This window comes from Anser anser, assembly GCF_964211835.1.
Source record: "Anser anser genome assembly, contig: HAP1_SCAFFOLD_111, whole genome shotgun sequence".
Taxonomy (NCBI): Eukaryota; Metazoa; Chordata; class Aves; order Anseriformes; family Anatidae; genus Anser; species Anser anser.
The window spans coordinates 238,392-259,348 of NW_028154049.1; the positions used below are offsets into that span (position 1 = coordinate 238,392).

The following is a 20,957-nucleotide window of genomic DNA, read 5'->3' on the forward strand; positions in this document are numbered from 1 at the left end:
TTCAATTGCATAGGCTGCTGTAGAAATTCAGGTTTCTTTTCCCTACATACTCCAAAGAAAGGAGACATAAGAAGTCTGAACTCCACTACAGAAGCCAGGAACATAAGTTAATCTAGTAAAACTTAGGCACTAAAACAGCGGGTTATTTAATAGTTCCATTCCCAGTTTTTACTAGTTCATCAGCAGGCTGAGATAAAAGTATTTCCCTGCTTACAGCAGTATTATTAGACTAGGTAAGTCATCCTGCTGAAATGCTCAGGCAAAAACATACGAATTGTAGTGTCAGGACTAAAAAATAAGGAGGTCCTTTTATACTCTTCTATCTCCAAGAGTGGCCAAAAGCCACATACATGAGCAGGACATATATAATCACTTTCCTCCAGAATGCCATCCCAGCCTCCAATGGTGGGCAGTCCAAGGATGTCTGGAGTAATGGATGGTATCTTTGGGTGCCTTCAGATTTTCTTTCTGTTAATTGAAGCAGTTACGCTTTGAACGCAGGTAAGGTTTTAGCATCCATGACATTCTGTAGTACTGAACACCATTGTTTAATTGAATTGTATGTGAAGAACCAGTTCATGTGTGTTTCTTTACTGCTAACCACCAGCCAGTTTCACTGAGTTCTCCCCAGTGTAGAGTAATGCTGTTTTCTAGATAGATAAATGCAATATTTTTTTCTAATGTTCTCTGATACTTTTTTGAAAGTACCATGTCCCATTAGATTAATAAAGCCAGTTGATCAATTCTTTCTAAATTAGCATGCTGTCCATGGTTTAAAAATCTTTGCTTTACCTGTTACAAAGCCAGGAATCTTAAGAAGTCTTGGAGGAAAGAAAATTTACATTTCAGAGTGTGTTACAAACATTACTTGTGAAATTATGCGATTCTAAATTAAGTACACAAAATAAGTCCTTGCTTATAATAATAATAGACTTTTGGAGAAACTGATGCTTTTAGAGATAGAAAGTTCTAACAATTTCCTTTATTTGATAGCATTATACAAACGTTTATTGCATGTAGAATGTGTGTGATTTCATTTTAAGTTTGTATCCCTTTCTGCCTGATGGGGGACTGTGGACTATAGACCATTTTGTTTTTGATGTGGATGTTGAATATGTATTTTTGTTCTGACTGAGTTTCCCTCTTCTAGCTGGATGAGCTATATTCTGTGGTACTTAGTGGCTACAGTGAAATGCCAGGCAAGTTGGGGAATGCCACAATGGTCAATATAACCATTTTGAAGAATGATGATCCGCATGGTATCATTCAGTTTCTACCTTACGAACTAACAGTAACAATAAGTGAAAGCAAAGGAGAAGTCATCCATACCGGTAATTCCTTTTTATTAGAGTTACTTCTTTATCTGCTGTCTGCTTCTGCAAGTCTTATTTTCCCTGTTCTAGGATAACAGAAGTCTAGGAGACTTCTTACTAAAATCTCCACTCAGGACTTTACAGATTGGTACAATGCCAAGCAAGATGAGCAGCGGAGAGTGAAGTGGAGAAGTATGGGTGTGGAAAAACAGAGGGATTAACTGAGTAAAAAGGATTGCTAGAGAATTTTCCAGACAGGAGGGATGGAGTACTGATGTATGTGCAAAGTGCAACGTGGAGGTAGTAGCTCTGTTTGTGGAGAATGAAGAATGGGGTGTTATATAAGAGAAACATAGAGTTAAATCTTCCTATGGGTGATTTTAATTGATCTATTCAGTTATCAATTACTTTTACAGGCAAGAATTAACATGTGAAATTAAAGCAGTTTGCACTGCTTTAGTAATCTGTCTTTGTGTGTCCTTTTCTGTAGCACTCCAACATGTTACTGGTTTCATAAGAAGTGAAATTGGTTATTATTGTATTTCCTTTTTCTCAGTTTCAGATGTTTCAGATGTTCCTTTTTGATTTCTGTTGCTCTGAATATGCACACTGACTCTGTTTATGTTTTTTAGCTGTTTACAGAGTTGTAAGAAATCAAGGAAACTATGGAAATGTTAGTGTGTCTTGGGTTGTTGATCCAGCATGTACCAATGACGTCTATCCAGAGCAAGGGACTATTTTATTTGATAATCTGGAGTTTTCAAAAAATATCACCATTTACTCACTGCCAGATGAGGTAAACACTTTTACAGTGTTTTGGGGTGAGAATATGGGACAAAGAGTAAGTACTAAAACATTAGAGTATAAGGAGAAAAAAGGAATGTGTGTTTCTCAAGAGCCTAATAACTTGTAGGAAATATCAAAATACTTGGGTAGAACTGAGATAATGTCTGCAAATCATAGAGAAATTTCAGAAGCTGTGCATACCTCTAAACAAAAAAGGTAGAAGCTGAGAGTAATTGTACTGTGGTAAAGTTATAGGAAAGTTTGACTGAGACTCGTATCTTGATAACTGGAATCCTAATTTCAATCCTAATCCTATATGCTGATAAATTTGAAGTAATATAAGAAAGATTACACCTAATGATAAATAAATAAAGCTGTAAAAAAAACTACATGTATCAGAAACATAAAACTGGAAGGTAACTTTTGGGTCATCTGTGCAAGATAAAGAGGAAGGGACTTACTTACAAAAACTGTAGATGGATGATAATTTCTGTATAACTGTATGAATTATCATCCCTCTTGAGACACATAAGGACTGACAAATAAAAACAACACTCAGAAATCTCTGGCTTATTAATCCCCCTAACTTTTCATTTTAAATTCTTCAGTGTTTTGTATGCTAGAAATTAATGTCTTAATACTTTCAGGTGCCTGAAGAGGAGGAAGTATTCACCATCAGTTTATTCAATGCTACCGGTGGAGCCAGGCTGGGCAATGTAACCACTGCAATTTTACAAATAACAAAGAATGATGATCCCATTTATTTTGCAGGTTAGATATTATTGTTTATAAATGTGGAATACATACACTACCTAAAACGGATTTTTTTCACAAACCAGATCATTGCGAAATCGTAATCCCAAAAGAGCAAGTGGAAAAGCTCCCCAAACTTTTTTTTTTTTTTGTATTTAATTTATATTTGTTTCCTTCAGAACCTTCCCATTTTTTTGTGTGTGTCATTTTTCTCTTTGTTGATGTTGAGATCAGTTAGGAGGCAAGGTACAAAATATTCTCTCGTACCTGAATTATTTCCTACCTTTATCACATACATCTTATTGTTTCATTGAAGAGGAAGATCCTACTAGAGAGAATTAAGAAAACAGAGCAAATGCAAGCAACTCAGGCTTGAACTCAGACAGATTTGTTGCTTTTGTATTTTCAGAACCTGTGACAGTGAGTGTTCAAGAAGGAAGTGTTGCAAACTTTACAGTCCTAAGGAATGGATCTGCTGATGTCGCTGTTGTTGTCCAGTATATTACTGTTAATGGAGATGCAACAGCTGAAGAGGGAGACTTTGTTCCCAGTGGAAAGAACAGTGTCATTTTGTTTGATGTTGGAGAAAGGGAGCAGAATTTATCTGTGTATATCAACGATGATGATACCCCTGAAACTGATGAAACATTTTATATTATCCTTTTCAATTCTACAGGTAAGTCTTCCTTTTTTTTTTTTTTTTTTTTGCTGGCAATTTCTTAGTATCTTGGTCTTATCATAAAGCAATATTTAAATGCCAAGAATTATACGAATAATGTTTGCTTCAAGATTTTTATACAATAAATGCATACTGTGTTTGAATTTTCATCCTTAATTATTTTATTGGAAACAAAAATCAAATGATAGAGTTGATACTTTGCCTGCAAAAACAACTGGAGTGAAAGTCCCTTTTCAAATATAAATGCTCCAAATTAGATGGACTTCAATACAAAAACACAAAGCAAAAAAAAAAAAAAACAAAATTTAGTACCCAACAGTCTTAGGAAAAGAGGTATTCTTTTAGTTATTTTTTTCATGCTCCAGAGTGTATTACAAAACTACATGATTTTTGTAAAAACAAACAGAACTGCCATATTTTGGAGGAAGGGTATGTAATTGCTCTATTTTATTAGTAGCGAAAAGTATGCATACATTTTTTTCACTCTGAGACTATAGTTTTAAAAGGCTTAATTTGCAGAAAAATATATGTCACAATTTACCCAGGGGACCACCTCTAAAGAAAGGATTTATTACCTTAGAAATAACGTATTTTTGTTTATTTATTTATTTTTCAAAGTTTACACTTAAAAAGGAATGACCAAAATTATTCAGCCCATTCCTCACGTTTTTGAAATACATATCTTTTAGAATAAATTATCACTGTTATGTAATATACATGAGAAAATAAAAGTGAAGTATCAGAAATTCATAATTTTTCCAGAGCCCTAAGTATTTAATAAAGACCCTCCCCACACCTAGCTCCAACAAAACTCATGGTGTTGTGGGAGAGTCATTTGCAATTGTGTTATCAAATTTTAATTTACTGCCCTTCATTTTTTACTGTTCTCTAGTTGAGAGGTAATAACAGGCTCTGAATCTGCTGCAAATCTTTGCAATGCAAAGCAAAGCTGTATTGAATCAGCCATTGAAACCTGAGGGGCTGTAATTTAATAAAGCAAAGAAAGATGATGGCAATTAACCATCAGACTATACCTTCAGATTGTGTGACACGTTCTCAAAGTAAAATACCTACCAGGTATTCAATTCAAGATTAGGAAACCTAAAATTAGATTTCTTCATCTGTAAGCACGCTAAGCATCTTAGTTCTCATTACAGTCTCTGATGGTCTTAGTCTTTAGCAGTCGATAAGACTGAAGTGATTGAGGTCATGCTACAGTGGACACCCTGCGGCTGGCCTGTGAGTTTCTCACAAGGCAGCATTGATCTTGAGTTGAATCCTTCCCTGAACATTGGTAGCAGGCAGCCAGAGGTTGACAGGGAAAGCAGTAATTTGAGTATAAGGCAGCTAAGCTATTTCCCAAGGTCGGCTGGTATTCACTGTAGTACCCAGGTCTCTTATAAAATATCAGACTAGGGAAAGGATTAGACAAAACCATTCTTCTTCCTTCATAAGTTTTCTCTTTTGTTGTCTCTTTCTACTTTAATAACTTTCTTCAGGATCTACTGGTAGCTCCCAATACTACCCCATTGGGAACATATCATGGCTTTTCTCCTAGCACATGGGGAATGGGTATCCATAGCCTCCTTTTTCCTCTAAAATGAGCATCATATAGTTTTACAGCCATTCTAGAATCACTAAGAATAAAGAATATTTCTATACATATTCCTGAAAGCAAAAGTTGGTTTTCTTTCTATGATTGGTTACATACAGTGGCCTTGACTGTTCTGAAATTTTTTTGGGGACTGTTGTTCCTGAGAGAAAATACAAATAGAGGTATATGAAGTTAGAGGAATAAGCACATTGTTTAACGTGGAACAAAATTTAGTCGGACACTTTCAAAGAAGACAAAAAATGGGGTGGGTGTGGACACATTATGTTCATCTATGGACAATGCAATGGAGTTAGAATTAACATCCCTTAATATTTACCTGTACTAATATGCACACTGAAAGCCTGCTAGCTTCCCATCTACATAATAAGAATCTTATGTTTCTTCCTTTTAGATATTCTTTGATATGGGAGTGAATAAACTCTTAGACATTGCTCATAGCTTGTATTTAGTTTAAATGCAATACTTTTCTTCTAGGTCTAAAGAAGGTCGGGGCTCTCTGAATACCTTACTCTTTTATTCTGTACCTCTGAATATCTTATTCTTTTGACTTGTCCAGATGATCAAACAGAAAATGTTACCTCACATAACAACTACATGCAAGGATACTGTGTAGTAAGAATCACATCTTCTCAGTTCATGTCATTTTTCCTGAAAATCTTACGTCTTGCTCTCTGGATGGTACACTACTTAAATACTTTTACTCTGATTTGCCTGCTGCTGAATACCTCAAATTCTGTTTTTCACTGACTTTTATAATTGTCCTTTTCTTTGTATAAAAGCAATTGTAGTGAGTAGAAAACATAATTGGATTTAGAGTTACCTACATTTCTGATTCCAATTTTAATAATAATAATTGTCCTCTTTTTTAGGAGATACAGTTATCTTTAAGGCTGGAATGGCAACAGTTATTATTGAAGCAAATGATGATCCTAATGGAATTTTCTCTTTGGAACCTTTAGAGAAGCCAGTTGAAGAAGGCAAAAGTAACATTTTTTGGTAAGTAACGTTTAAAGAATATCTTTGCACTCTTTTGGAACTGGTGTATGTGGTACTTTATAAATAGCACTTTGATTAAATCAAATGCACAAGTGTGCATTGATAGAAGTGCACTATAGAAAAACAGTTTTACAAAATTTTGGATTAAATGATTTGTAATGTGTTGAAGACATCACCTGTAATACTATGGAGTACACAGTAAATATTAAAAAGTGCACAGAAGCTCATGTTGAAATGTAACTAAATAAGACTTCAGCATTGATGTTCTGTTATAATCTCAGGAACCTGTAGATACAGAAAAATCTGAATGATTGAGCACAATATAACCTAGGCTGACAGAAAAAGAAAAAAAACCACTCAACAAATAGCTAAATAAAACTGTGTGGCACTAGGTGGCTTTTTGTACCCATCTTTGAAATTTTCAACTGCAAACTACTGTATTCTTTCTTTCTGTTTTTGTATTTTTTTTTTCTTTTATCTGTTAATTACAGATTGAAATCTATACTTAAAGTCCGGATGTGACACTCTTCATTAGTCTGACCTTTGAAAGTATTTCCCTTTGTGCCACCATGATATATTGAAGAATTAGCAGGGTTAAAAATTGAATGCACTTGGCATCTCGCCTTGTTACATTCATTTCATAAATTTACTATGGGGTTTTAATTGGATGAAAAAATGATTTTTCGTTAAGAAATCTTGAGACAGGCTGTAAAGAGAAGTTAGGTCACAATAAATGCGATAGTGCAAATAGTTAGGGAAGAGGTTCTTCTTGCATTTAAAAAATCATCCTTTTTTTTTTGTCTGTTTGTTTTAAAGCCTTGAAGCAGATGCTTATGGCTGTGAATTGGTTCTTTATGCTTGTGTCAATACATCTGAAATATGAATAGTCTCAAGAAAAGAGGATATTAAGTTCATTGTGTGTTTGTTGTTGTGCTGTTCACTGTTTTGGGCTTTGTTGTTTTTTTGTCCTTTATAGTCTAATCTGCAGGATAATTTTTGTGGATTTGGTGGTGTTAAGAATATTGTTTTGATGTAAACATGCTTATATACAGGTGCTTTATGGAATTATAGGATACCAAGATCTCCAACATCTGAGGAACCTGCTCAGTCATCATTGATAAAATATATTTACTAGGGATCTGTCTCTTCCATACTGTCACTACTTTGACAGTTGTGTAGCATATAAAAAAGTGGTCAAAGTAGCATGTAACCAAACCACCGAAAACACAGAGGTTTTAATGAGGTAATTGGAGTTAGTGCAGCAGCGCTACACAGCTGGGATAGAGCACCCTGGTTAACGCCACAGAAGAAAAACCTGTGGAAGCAGAAACAACGTAAATGTGTTGCTGTGGCTGGACTAGTTTAGCTGAACTAATTCTTCAACCTGATATAATCTATTTATAAGGCATTTTATGTCACCGTGCAAACCGACAGAAGCAAACTTCCTGTATGTAAGCGCACTCTTAATAAAGGCACTGTATGGGTCACTTTTTATTTGTAGTGCCTTTTTGAAATTAGTGTAATTGTGTTAGCAGATAGTTACCAAAAAAAAAAAAATCTTTTCATTTACTACGTTCTTAATCACAAATAACAGTAGATTTCTGAAAGCCGTAGAATGTAATTCTAATTTAATACAAGTGTAAGAAAAAGTTTAAGTAGACTTGATGACTGAAAGGAGAAACGTTTGTGGTTAAATGTAGATGATTCTCTTTCCTGTCTAAGAGTGTCCAAGTATATTAATTTTTAATGTTAACTTTCTGAACTATTATGCATTCATATTTATTATTATAAATTGGAATTACAAGACACAGTGATGTGTAGCTTCACAGTAGTATTCTGCATGGACCTGCGTATGCTACTTCTGTTTTCTAAAGTACGTATTCCGGGAGTAGAATTGTACTGCAAACGTGGTTGCCTTTAAAAGGAAGGCTTCATGGAACAGTTGTAGTATATTAGTATTTTACTTTATATTACATAGTATATTACTTCTTACTGTAAGGAAGATTACAGTAAAAGGAGTCTCCACATTTTCCTTTTCTACTCAACGCTGATGCATGCCTGCCAGGACTCTCATTCTTTCTGTATCACTGAACAGGATTTTGAGACACAGAGGACACTTCGGCAATGTTTCTTTGACCTGGCAGTTGTTTGATAATAACTCTGCACTGAAGCCAGGAGAAGAATTCTATGAAACTTATGGGACTGTGTGCTTCATGGATGGTGAAAGGTCGAAGTCAATAACACTACGTGCCATTTCAGATAGAATTCCTGAATTCAATGAATTTTACATTCTAAAGTTGGTGAATGCTTCAGGTATTGTCTTCCATATCACCATTTCCTTCATATCTGGTAGAAAAGAGTTATGTTTAATCAATCAAAAAGAAACCAACACTAGAAAGAGCATTGCTTTGAATCATGTCTTGATATCCTATGCTTTTCTGGTAAGGTTTTAGGTCTTATTTTTCATTTAATCTTGATTTCCATATATAGAGAGTTACTCAGTTCCCGAATTACTGTTAAACACATTTTGGTGATCTGAACTTTAAAAGGGATGCCTCTTGGTTTTTGAAATTAAACTTCTTAAAGTTCAGAAGTTTCATTTCAAAAACCAAGAGTTCTGAATTTCAGATACATAGATCTCCATGCACAAAATATAAAACAAAGATACTAACAAAGAAATAACAAAGGTATTAAAGGTTATGTGTGTCTACCATAATAGAGGTTGCTTTTTTGTTTGTTTGTTTCCCTAGAGGAGGTAAAATACTTGTAGTTACCACTTCACATGACTTAAATTACAACTTTAAATTGCTACTGGACACATTTCCTAATCTGGATTAATTCCACTTTAGTACTATTCATGGTCTTCTGTGCTCTGATACAAGTGAAAATGTGTGTTGGCCTTTCCTGTAAGTGAAGTCCATACGGATGTACAAAAGATTTCCTGCTTATAACAGGTAGATCACTGTACACTTTGAACACGGAGATTCTCCATTCACAACATGATCTTCATATCATGAATTCTTACTGTGCAAAGATAGATGACTAACACCAGGACTGGGCAGCAGTTTTAACACACAACTGGTTACTGTTTCTGCAAGGTGTATGTACTTCTGTATCAGAGGCAACAGGCAAGATTTTGCCATTCTCTATTCCTGTAAGTCTTTGAGCAATACAAGAATTGAATTTGGCCCCCATGCTTATCAAACGAATCAAAGGTAACCTACCTTATTGGCTAATTAAGAAAAGATGGACCTTGTCATGTTTCACCTGAAAGACATCTGTGTGTTTTACAGCTGAAAAATAGCATGTGGGTTTGTTTTCTACTGAAATTACATCAGCACAGTGTTTTAAGAATAATACAATTAACCTATGTAATTTTCAAGTTAGATCATTTGCTATAAGTCCAGAGGATCTTAAAGGAGGGTTTGAGGTTTTTTTAGAAACTTGTTTTATTAAAAAAAAAAAAAAGTACTTTGAAACTTTTTTCTGAGTGTGTTGTTTAATCATTAACTTTTACTCTAACTTCTATTACGCAGGTGGGTCTCCTGGTCCTGGTGGTCAGTTATCTGAAACCAGTCCTACTGTAACTGTCATGATCCCTTTCAATGATGACCCTTTTGGAGTGTTTGTTATAGATCCAGAGAGCCAGGACAGAGAGATAGTGGAAGATACTCTTTCTGAAGATGACCTTTCCTATATTACGGACTTCACCATCTGGAGACAGCAAGGCACCTTTGGTGTTGTCCGACTAGGTTGGGAAATACTGTCTAGTACCTTCCAAGCTGGACTGCCATCAATGGTAGATTTCTTGTTGCTTGGATCATTCCCAAGCTCAGTACAATCACAGCCCCACATGAGGCGCCATCACAGTGGAACAGACGCTCTGTATTTCAGTGGAAAAGAGGATGCATTTGGCATTATCGGTCCTGAATACCCATAACAATGGAAATAATGCAGTAACCAATTTTACATTTTCAGCTTGGTTAATTCCTAATGTCAGTACAGATGGCTATATAGTTGAAAAGGATAACGATAATGGGACTTTATATTATGGTGTGAAAATTCAGACAAATGATTCTCATGTTTCTGTAGTGCTTCATTATACAGCATTAGGGTCCAATATGACATACATGGCTAAAACATCAGTCATGAAATACCTGGATGAGAATACTTGGCTTCACGTTCTGATTACTCTGGATGAAAGTATAATTGAATTTTACGTTGATGGAATTCTAGTTCTGGGAGGAATGAAGAGTCTAAAAGGAGAAGCAATTCTTGATGGTGAGCCTTTGCTATTTTTCTCCGTATATAAAGCTCTGAAATGCATAGTCTAGCCACTTCAAAGGTGGAAGAAATACACTGAAATGATTATATCTGTTAAGTTAATTGAAAGGAATGGATAAGAATTCTTTGAGGATTTTCAGAAAGCCTATGGAAATTGTGTGAATGTTCTAAAAAATTCAAACTGCTGCGATGTTGAGTGAGAGTAGAGGACTATTAATTGTATGGTGTACTATTTTATTTCTGCTTTTAAAATTCCAGGTTGAAGTTTAAGAAATCAAATTTTCCATTTGTAAAAAGAATAGTACTTCTGCAATTAGTAATTTCCATCACACTTGCAGTACTGTAGCTAAGCTGAGAGGCTGAGAGGTTTTTTTTTTTTCCCTCCCTCGGTTTCTAGAACAAATATATGTGAAATGCAATGATGCTTTTATTGCTAGAAGGATATGTCTGTGCTGTAAATTTTCTTTATTAGTGGGGATGGCGTGTGTCTGGGGATAATGCAATAGTAAGGCAAGTATGTCATCTCTCTCCGTTGAATGTTGGGTAATACACAGTGGTGTGCATAGCAGCCCAGTTTTTCTCAGCATCCTCCACTTTGTGCCCTGGGACTTTTATCAGTTCCTGTGGTTGCTCATCTCTACAACTGCCACTCAGTGTCATATGTATGACAATACACTGAAGAGCACAGCTTTTTTTGTTTGTTTGTTTTCTTTCGTTTTCTGAAAGGCAACTGAAAACAGCTGATGTGTGTGTTTTAGCACAAGAGCATAGCATGGCACAGAATAGGATAGAGTAGGAATGAATATGAGGCAGCTGTGATCCTATAGTTTGGAGACAGAGAAATATAAATGCTGTTGTAAAAAGAGTTTGGAATTTGCATGGAATTACAGTGTGGTGGATGAAATGGATGTCCAGAAGGGTTAATGCAGTAATCATGAGTATCATCAGAATGGATCAGCTGCCCTAGCAGAGGGAAACAAAGTAGGATTTGTTCAGCAAAACAAGGGCTAAAAGGGGTTGCAGTTCTGCTCTGAAAATCTGTGGAGGAAAGAGGGAGCCTCAAGTCTCTAAGACTTATAAAAATGAGGGATGATGATAATGTGCTGCTAGAACTAATAGGATGAAAAACTTGGACAGCATAGGATGGAATTGTTTGGCCTGTGAGGACTTACCTGTAACATTGAGATGAGGCTCAAGGAACCTCCTGATTTTGGATCTCAAGATCAATATGATTCCTCATCCAGGGACAATGAACAGTTTACCATTGGTTTTTAAGAAAAACAGGTAGTCAGTTGCTGACTGTTTCATACAAATACAATAACATGAGAAAAAATTATAATTTCCTTCTCAGGTCCAGGAATAGTAAGAATTGGAGCAGGAATCAACGGCAGCAGTAGGTACACAGGGTTAATGCAGGATGTAAGGCTTTATGAGCGTAAGTTGACACGAGCAGAGATCTATGAACTTCATGCAACTCCTGCAAAAAGTGATGTCCACCCTGTCTCTGGGTATTTGGAGTATTGGCAAGGAGAGACCAATAAATCATTCATCGTGTCTGCAAAGGATGACAAAGAGGAAGAAGGAGAAGAATTATTCATACTAAAGCTCATTTCTGTGCGTGGTGGAGCTCGAATTTCACAAGAAAACACCACAGCAAGATTAAGAATACAGAAAAGTGATAATGCTAATGGTTTATTTGGCTTCACTGGAGCATGTATCCCTGAGGTAAGGTGGTCATAATGGAAATTGTAGGTGATATTTCAGGCACAGAAAGCTAAATGGCAGGACCAAGTGACCTGAACAAACCCTAGATTTTGCAGTGTTTGCTTTTGTGGTTAAGCAAAGTTTTCCTAGGATTTGGAGATGCATATGTTCTGTTAATACAACCTCAGTTCCACTGGGATTTACTATATAATTTTAAAAAACTAAAGAAAAAAATGGTTAAGAAAATTTAGTTTACTATATAAACTGAAGACTAAGGCTTAATTTTTTTTTTCTAGAAAAATATTTTACCTTCACTTCTGTTACATTTGAGTTACCAGTTAAAATGTAAGATTTAATTCTCTGGTTTTTTTTTGAGAATGGATTATTGCAAAGATTTTTATTTTAGTTTTCTGTGTCACATGATGTGTTTGAGATAATTTTACTAGAGATCATGCAATGACAAAGTGTTATGGATTTTTCCACCTTCATTTGCTGTCATAAACTAAGTTATAATTTGCATATGTTTGATGTCAGTTGGTTGATTTAGTAGTGGTTTTTTTTGTTGTTTTAGTTTTAACAGATGAAATCTTTTTTCAGTGGTATCCATTCTATATGCAGAGTGTAAACTTGCTACTTTTTGAGGAGGCTTGAAATAAACATAAATCATTCTTTACTTCTTTAATCAATTATAAGGGGGAATAACATGATAGCTATCTCTACTGGTATTGGATTATTTTGTGGAAAAAAAAATTTAATATAGTTTTCATTTGGGAACTCTTATGAGCTTTAATTACATTCTTTTTTAATCAAAGTGCTTATGATGTTTTTAAAATAACTGTCTTGCCTGAGTGATACTAGTTTTCAGTTTGGTTCAGTTTGCTTATTGTGTGCCTACCATATGCTATGATAATAGATTCCTTCAGGTTCAAGTACCTCTGATACGCTGTGATGCCACAGATCATCAGCCAACCATGAAGAAAAAAAATAATTATATGGCACGGTAATTGTTTTGCACCTATCATATGTCCATTTCACCAGGGAAGTATTAGAGCTCTTAGTGGTGATGCAGGAACACAGCATTTTTTTACCAGTAGTTTAACTGTGCATATCTGTCTACTAGGCAGCTGAAGTCACACACAGTATCTATGCTTTCTTACAAAGCAGCCCTGAAATTTATCTAATGCATAAGATAGCTTTAACCTTTCCAATAACTTTCAGATAAAATTATTTTCTATGTTAATTTTATGAACGTTATTTTCTAAAATAGAAGGTCAGTACCAATTAAAGCTTCATTCCAGAGACGTGAAGTTGTCGCTGCAGAAGTCATGTTATCTGTGAAGATACAGAATTGTAAGGAGGACAGTAGAAGAGAAAAATCTGTTTTTCTGAATGATGATGGTATAGTTTATTTCTATCCATAGTGTGTCTGGTTAGAGAAAGTGCTGATCCAAATCTTTCTTTAAATTATTGCTAAGGAAAATTACAATATTGACGTTATTATAAAGCAATAGTTTCATTTGCTTTCGACAGGTACATTTCAAGCATATTGATTCTGTCTCTGACGCATAGTTTTAGGAAAGGGGTTGTGTCCAGGACGAACTGCAGTGTATTGTTATTTGTTACCTTAATAGTCCTCAGGGAGGCATCAGACTTTTGCAGATTCCACTAGGATTGTTCTGATTGGCATCAAGGTCAGTTTCAGCTTCCTAACACTCCAAAAGAGCTGAAAGTAACATGACAGCAATTTTTTACTTGAACATTTGTCTGGCATTAAATATTTTCATGTTATTTAATGAAATTGCCTTGATTTACTTTGACAGTAATAAACGTTCCAAATTTTTGCTTTCTTCCAGACTGCTGATGAAGGTTCCACTATATCCTGTGTTGTGGAGCGTACAAGGGGAGCCCTAGACTATGTGTATATAAAGTACATTATCTCACAGGTTGATTCCACTGGCATTAATTACTCTGTTACCGATTTTTCTAATAGCAGTGGCACTATCACATTCGTTCCTTGGCAGAGATCAGAGGTAAACCCTACCTTCCTATTAACAATTCATCCTGTCCTTTACAAACCTCCTGGAAAATACCTTCTGAGGGTGCTTGGCTGGTTTGCATACTAGAGAGTGTTTACTTCACATGGCTTTTCTTATTATTATTTTTTATTTTGTTATTTTATGTTGTTATTTTTTTGTTATATATATATTTTCTTTCTTTCTTTTTTTCCATCCCTGACAACAAGAAAGTGTTATTTGTAGCTCTGTGTATATGTCAGTTCAAAAGTCACCATGTGTGCATGTACATATTAGATATATGTACATATACATAAAAAATATTAACTGTATTTATGTGTATGTGTACATATACTTTAAAAAGTGTAGATAGTCCATGTACTTTCAAAATTGGAAAATGATCAGGTTTGATCTGAGTGTTGTAACTCAAATTTATGTCCACAACAATTAAATAGGCAATAGTAAGATTCATTGCTGTTCTTGCACTCAAGGCTATCCAGGTTCTGTCTCCTTTTAAATTCAAAATCAGAAACAGGAGATTAAAGGTGTTCTTGTAACAATAGCTGTTTTTGAGTCTCCCTGAAATGATTACTGTCTGCTTTAATCTATTCCTCTGCATAAAGTGTGCGAGCAACTGGAACATAAGGAAATTATTCAATATTCTGGCCTTAGAGACACCTGAAATTGGTAATCAGAATTGCATCTCTGAGTTGGGGGAGAGAAAGAGAAATGATACATAAGGGAAGCTTTAGCTGCTTCTGAGAAAGCTTTCTAAAAGTCTTACGAAATTCCTTATCTGAATTAGTTTAAAAAAAAAAGAAAAAGAAAAAAGAAATACCAGGATACCAGGATACACTGAAGAGTAGGAATTCAAAGCTACAGAGGCCCACAATTAAAAAATTATGTGGGCAGACTGGAGGTCCAAAAGAGGGCCAGAAAGATGATCAAAGAGCTGGAGAACCTGTCCTCTAAGGAAAGACTCAAGGGGTTAGATCTTTTCACCCTTTAGAAGGGGACTTTGATCCCATTATTACAGTACCTAAAGGGCAGCTCCAGAGTTGACAGAGGCTCTCTCTTCTCAAGAAACCACAGGAGAAGACAGAGGGCAAAGAGTACAAAGATAGAGTGGGAGAGGTTTTGTCTTGAAATTTTTTACAACTACTGGAACGACTTCCTTAGGGACAGGGTCGGGTTGTCCCGACCTCAGCATCTGGGCCAGGGCAATCCCAAGCACAAACACAGGCTGGGCAGAGAAAGCACTGAGAGCACCCCTTGGGGGGGGAAGGACCTGGGCGTGGTGGTTGATGAGAAGCTCGACATGAGCAGCAGGGCGAGGGAGGGGGCGAAGGAGGAAATTCTTCCCTCAGAGGGCGGTGAGGCCCAGGCCCAGGCTGCCCAGAGGAGCTGCGGCTGCCCCATCCCTGGCAGAGCCCAAGGCCAGGCTGGATGGGGCTGAGGGCAGCCTGGGCTGGGGGGAGGTGTCCCTGCCCATGGCAGGGGGTGGCGCTGGGTGGGCTTTAAGGTCCCTTCCAGCCCAAACCAATGTATGGTTCTATGGTAGAATTCCCATCACCAGGGGTGCTTAAGATGCAGTTGAACATGGTGCTGGATTATTTCATCTATTTTTTTTTTTTCCATGAAACATTGAACTTCATCTTTTGATGTCCCATCCAACGTGGGCTGTCCTATGATTAAAATTCTGTGGTAATAAACAGCGTGTGCTAGAAATAGAAATAAAAATAATCTGTTTCAATGAATTCAATCCTGATGTACAGCACAGAATTGTTAAATTTATTTGAAGAAGTGGTGCGGGACCACAGTACTGTAGAAACAACATACACTTTCTATTATTGTTTGTATAATAAGGATGAATTGTGAGTAGAAAATACCATCCTCAGTTTCACTTATATCAGGCTGCAGAAGTCAATGTGGACTCAAATTCGCTGAAGTCATTTGCAGGGATCCCAGTGACTTCACTAGAACTGTGAATCTGGATAATGTGATGACTGGCAAAAGCGTGTGGTATCTGAAAATAGTTCATTCATGTTATAATAGTTTGTTCATTCAGCTTTATTTCTCTGTGAAATGATATTACTGCATTTCATACAATCATATATAGCAGAAATTTCCAAAGCTTTTCTAGCATGGCAACATAGACGAGGCCCACATTACTCTATCTAGTGGCAGAAAATGGCTGATGTAGGCTCTTGCTACACAGCTTACTGGTCCAATTTACTGCATACATACAGAGGAGCTAATGTGCATGGCTCTAAGAAACGGGCTGGTAGCAAGCTGCTCTTCAGGTGGGATATCCTAAGGGACTTTCAACTGACATTTGTAATCTACTCATTACCATGCCTCTAAATATGATCAGCTACTTAAATGTTTTCTATATGTTTGTCCGACCATATCGAAACATAAAGAAAGATGGAATTTTCTGAAGTGAATGTGTTAGCGTGTTTAGAGCAAGGTTATGTTAGTAAATCGTATGATCTGCAGGTCAAAGCGTCAGGTGGTATAATAAGCTCAATTTATTTGCTCTCTAAATTGGATTAATCACTGTAATGTCTCTTCATAAGCATAATTTCAAAAAGATTTTAAAATTTATCAGATATTTCATGTTCAGTACATGGAAATTAAACTCTGCTTTTGTGAAGATATACAAAACCAACCAAACAAGTATTTATTATCACTTATTTATGTAGTTTGAAACAATTCAGAAAATATGCCTTCCATTTCCAGTAGCTTGGAAGCATTGTTTTTGGAAAGCATATTCTAGACATAAAATGTTATCTTAGAAATTAGTTGAATTTATGTGGAGAGCAAAAATAGTGTCCTTTGCTTTCAGAACTATACAGCAGATACAGCTGACTGACTAATCAAAGAATGTTGCATGGTTTGATTTCTCCATGATTTGGTCCTTCTCTAGGTGTTAAATTTGCATGTTATTGATGATGACATTCCGGAGTTAAATGAATATTTCCGTGTGACATTAGTCTCTGCAGTGTCTGGAGATGGGAAACTAGGTTCAACTCCTACCAGTGGAGCAAGTATAGATCCAGAAAAGGAAACTACTGATATCAGCATCAAAGCCAGTGACCACCCATACGGTAACAATGATGGGAATTATACAGCTTTGTTTCAGATTATTGTGTAGTTCTTTCCAGTCAGATGAAAACTTTGCTTGGTTGTAATAGTTGAGGAAGCAATCTCATATATTCCACTTTATCTGACTTGAATTAATTCATTGTTTATATACATGAATGAATACTGAATTAGTTTTCTTTTATAATTTTACAAAAAGGCCTCAAATCTTCCCTGCCCAAACAAGCAATGATTCTCTTGTGAGGGCAAATAAAGGCTCTGCATGTAGTTGATCCTGTCCAGGTTTTTCATCAAATGAGAATTCCTGACAATGAGAGTCATTTCTCCATATGTCTTGTACCAGTAAATACGCAAAACCGTGGCCTGTGAGGCTCTTTTGGGAAGAGAAGGTTTTATTATTGTGCTGTGCCTTTTATCAAGACTGACAAGAATATCAGTGAGAGAGGGTAAGGCACACAGCACATCTCTGGAAATAGTGTGATTGAGGCTTAAGGGTATACTGGTATATGTGGTTTTTAATTTCAGAACCATCACAAGATATGTTATCAATCACTTTATTTAAATTGTTTATCATCTTTAAAATTTGTTATGAAAAGCCATGTAAGTAGTAATTCTTGTCTTCCAGGTCTGCTCCAGTTCTCTGTGGGGCCACCTCCTCAGCCAGGTGATAAAATGATTCTTCCAGCCTCTTCTGTGCCCCATATTACTATTAAAGAAGAAGCTGGACACGTCAGATTACTGGTAGTTCGTGCACAAGGCCTTCTTGGAACAGTTCTGGTGGAATACAGAACAGTGCCAGTCACAGCTTTCAGTCCCAAAGATTATCAGGTATGGCAACTGCCAAGGTGGTATAATTGTTTTGGAATTAATTAGAGTTATTTATCGTGGAGATAGCTTTCAGTTTGACTGCTCTAGCCCAGCTATGATTCTTTCACAGAAAGACTACTTTACAAGGTGATGTGGCAAATGGATATGTAATATTCACTTAAAAATATACATCATGTGACTTCTCCATTCTTTTCTCTGCAGTAAGTTGCATTGTCTAGGAAAAGCCTCTGGTTTTGAACTTTTTTTTTTTTTCTTAACAGAGTTTCCAGTGTAGCAATTTGTGAGTTTTGCTGTTGTTACAGACCATATTATTCAAGTGCATGTACAGGTTAACATTATGCTTGTACATACTGGGATTTGTATATGCCTAGCAAAATAACCTGCATGTATCTGCACTTGCTTGTCCAACTGATCATTTGTGCAGAAAAATAAGAAAAATGTACATGAATGCAGATGCTCACCAGTATGTCAACTTAGATGTCTTCTTCTTTTTTTTTTTCTTTTGTAAAACAGATTTTTCAGATTTTTTTTTAAAGCTTAAGTGAGGAAAAGTAGATGTTTTGAAAAAGACAAAATGAAGGTTCTGTTTCTTTTTTTTACATGGATGAAAACATTAGACTTGAACAAAAATATGAAGAGCTCTTATATTGCAGGCTGTTGTGGGTACACTGGAATTTCAGCCAGGAGAAAGATACAAGTACATTACTGTTAACATCACTGATAATACTATTCCTGAATTAGAAAAAACGTTTAAAGTGGAGCTGTTGAACCCAGAGGGAGGAGGTAAGGCACATATATCAGTCCCTTAGTTGTATTTTCATGACCTCTACTCGTTCATAAAAATCTTGTCTTTCTTGGCATTATTTTCTATGTTATTTCTGAAAACAAACAAAAAGCACCTCTACATCCCCACCCCCATACAGCTGTCTTTTTTCGTAGGGAAGAACTGTTCCTCAGTTCTTTTCTTAATCCTTGGTGGAAACAACCAGATCCCATAGCAAGTATATTATTACCATGTATTAGGGAAAGTGTATCACTGCCATCTGTTAGGTCATCTAAAGGCAATTGCTGCTTTTCACTTTGTATAACTTCATGGTTGGTAATGAGAACTAAAATAATGCAAAAATATATTAGCAATATGTTGCATTTCAAAAATATGGAATATTTATAAAATATTTAAGGCTAAACAGTCAAAGTGTTGTGTTTTTGTTTGTTTGTTTTGGGTTTTTTTTGTTTTGTTTTGTTTTTTCTTCCACATGAGTGAAATCAGAAGAACTGCAATACATAGGTCAAATGGATTATAGCAGTAATAGGCTGTGGATGTTGAGGGCCATAGGGAGTTTGCTGAGCTGTAGCTGCAGAGGTAGCTCGTAGATAACTGTCTGTAAGAACAAGACAAACACTTGAAAGAATTATTGGTTTGAAGGGCTAGTCTGAAGGGACGGCAAAGCATAGTGGTGCTGCCACATAAACCCCTGAATACCTTACAGATTTTTTTTTCCATTTGAGAAAAATTTTAACGGAGATTGTAAAGCTTGTTGGAGGGAAAAGTAATTAGAAACACTGACAGCCATAAATTGATTTTTTTTTTTTAAACTGATGTTATTTTTTTAAACAATTCGGAAATTGCAAGTGTGGTCCCTTCTGGGAGGATGTATCAGATTTCCTTGAATTAATCCAGCTCTCTGCTATGATTGTATGTGTCTATGGTGCAACATGGTCTCAGTGATTCTTTTGGTAAAGTCTTGAGACTTTTCACGTATTTTGTCTTTTTGGTTGAATAGTTGTTTTGTTAAAAGGAGTCAAACTTTTCTCTTTCAAATTGTTGTGACAGAAAATTTACAACTAACTTTAGTAATCCAGTAACTATATAGCCTTTTTAAAATGAGCCTTCTTTTTGGCCTTTCCAACACAAACACAAAGCTTATGAAGTCCCCATTAGTTAAGTTTTCTGCAGATTTTCCCAACATTTTCACTTTGTGAGAAAATATTAGAATAAGGAGCTTGAGGGACTTTATCGTCTCCCCTACCTTTTTTTTTTTTTTTTTTTCAATTTAGATTCCTCCATGACAAGCCTCAGTTAGGAGTGAGAAAGGGGAAATACAAAATGGGGACACAAAGAGGGAAAGAGAGGAAAGATAAACTATGTGTATGTGTTTTCTTTCATTCTGACTTCCCATTGCTATTTCCAATGTCATAAATTAAGTAAGAGGTGGCATATGTAAATATTTCAGTCTTTATTAGAACTCCTGTACACTTTCAGAAGCAAAGTTGATACCTTCCTAGAGTGCTTCCCTCTTTTTTTCCTGTTGTCCAGAATAGTTTAAATTTCTCTTTGCTTGCGCTCTGATTTATAAATGTATATATGTGTATATATCTGTATGTCTGTCATCTTAAAGTTGCTGAGCTCTTTAGAAATGATGGCAGTGGTAGTGGTGATGGGAACATGGATTTCTTCCTTCCAACTGTCCATCAGCATGGTAAGCATTTTGGATTAATCTTTATTTCTTTATGCTAACTGTAATATCCCTCATGAACTACACTACTGACACAGTTTATCATAGTGTTATTTTGCTTGTGGTTTGAGATATATCATAGAGTCCTGTCAAAACATTCTTTCCCATTTTAAAAAAGGCTTAATTTCAACAACAGTCAATACTAACCGTAACACAGAAAATAACAGCTTCTCTATCTTCAAAGCTGTATTTTTATAGAACACAATGTAGTTATTCCAGAAGTAGTTAGAAAAATTAGCTTTGTTTGTAAATTTTGTAAAATTTTCTGGAGAGCAAAGAGGAGAGAAACTTTTTAAATTTAAGGTAATTTAAAAATTACCTGACTGTGTGTTTTGATACTTTCTTTTGCCACTTGCTTTATGCTTT

The 20,957-nt window shown here is 35.8% G+C and overlaps 1 protein-coding gene across 1 annotated transcript in view; it reads left to right on the forward strand.

Moving 5' to 3' along the window:
* Nucleotides 1-5,073: 5,073 nt before the first annotated feature.
* LOC310890894 (adhesion G-protein coupled receptor V1-like) overlaps nucleotides 5,074-20,957 on the forward strand; it is a gene marked incomplete at its 5' end in the record, with an annotated part of 95,145 nt that continues 79,261 nt past the window's right edge. The window contains 3 exons of the mRNA XM_083853206.1: nucleotides 5,074-5,103; nucleotides 18,729-18,858; nucleotides 20,475-20,555. Of these exons, the coding sequence (XP_083709332.1) occupies nucleotides 5,074-5,103; nucleotides 18,729-18,858; nucleotides 20,475-20,555 (241 nt within the window). The remainder of the gene's footprint in view (nucleotides 5,104-18,728; nucleotides 18,859-20,474; nucleotides 20,556-20,957) is intronic.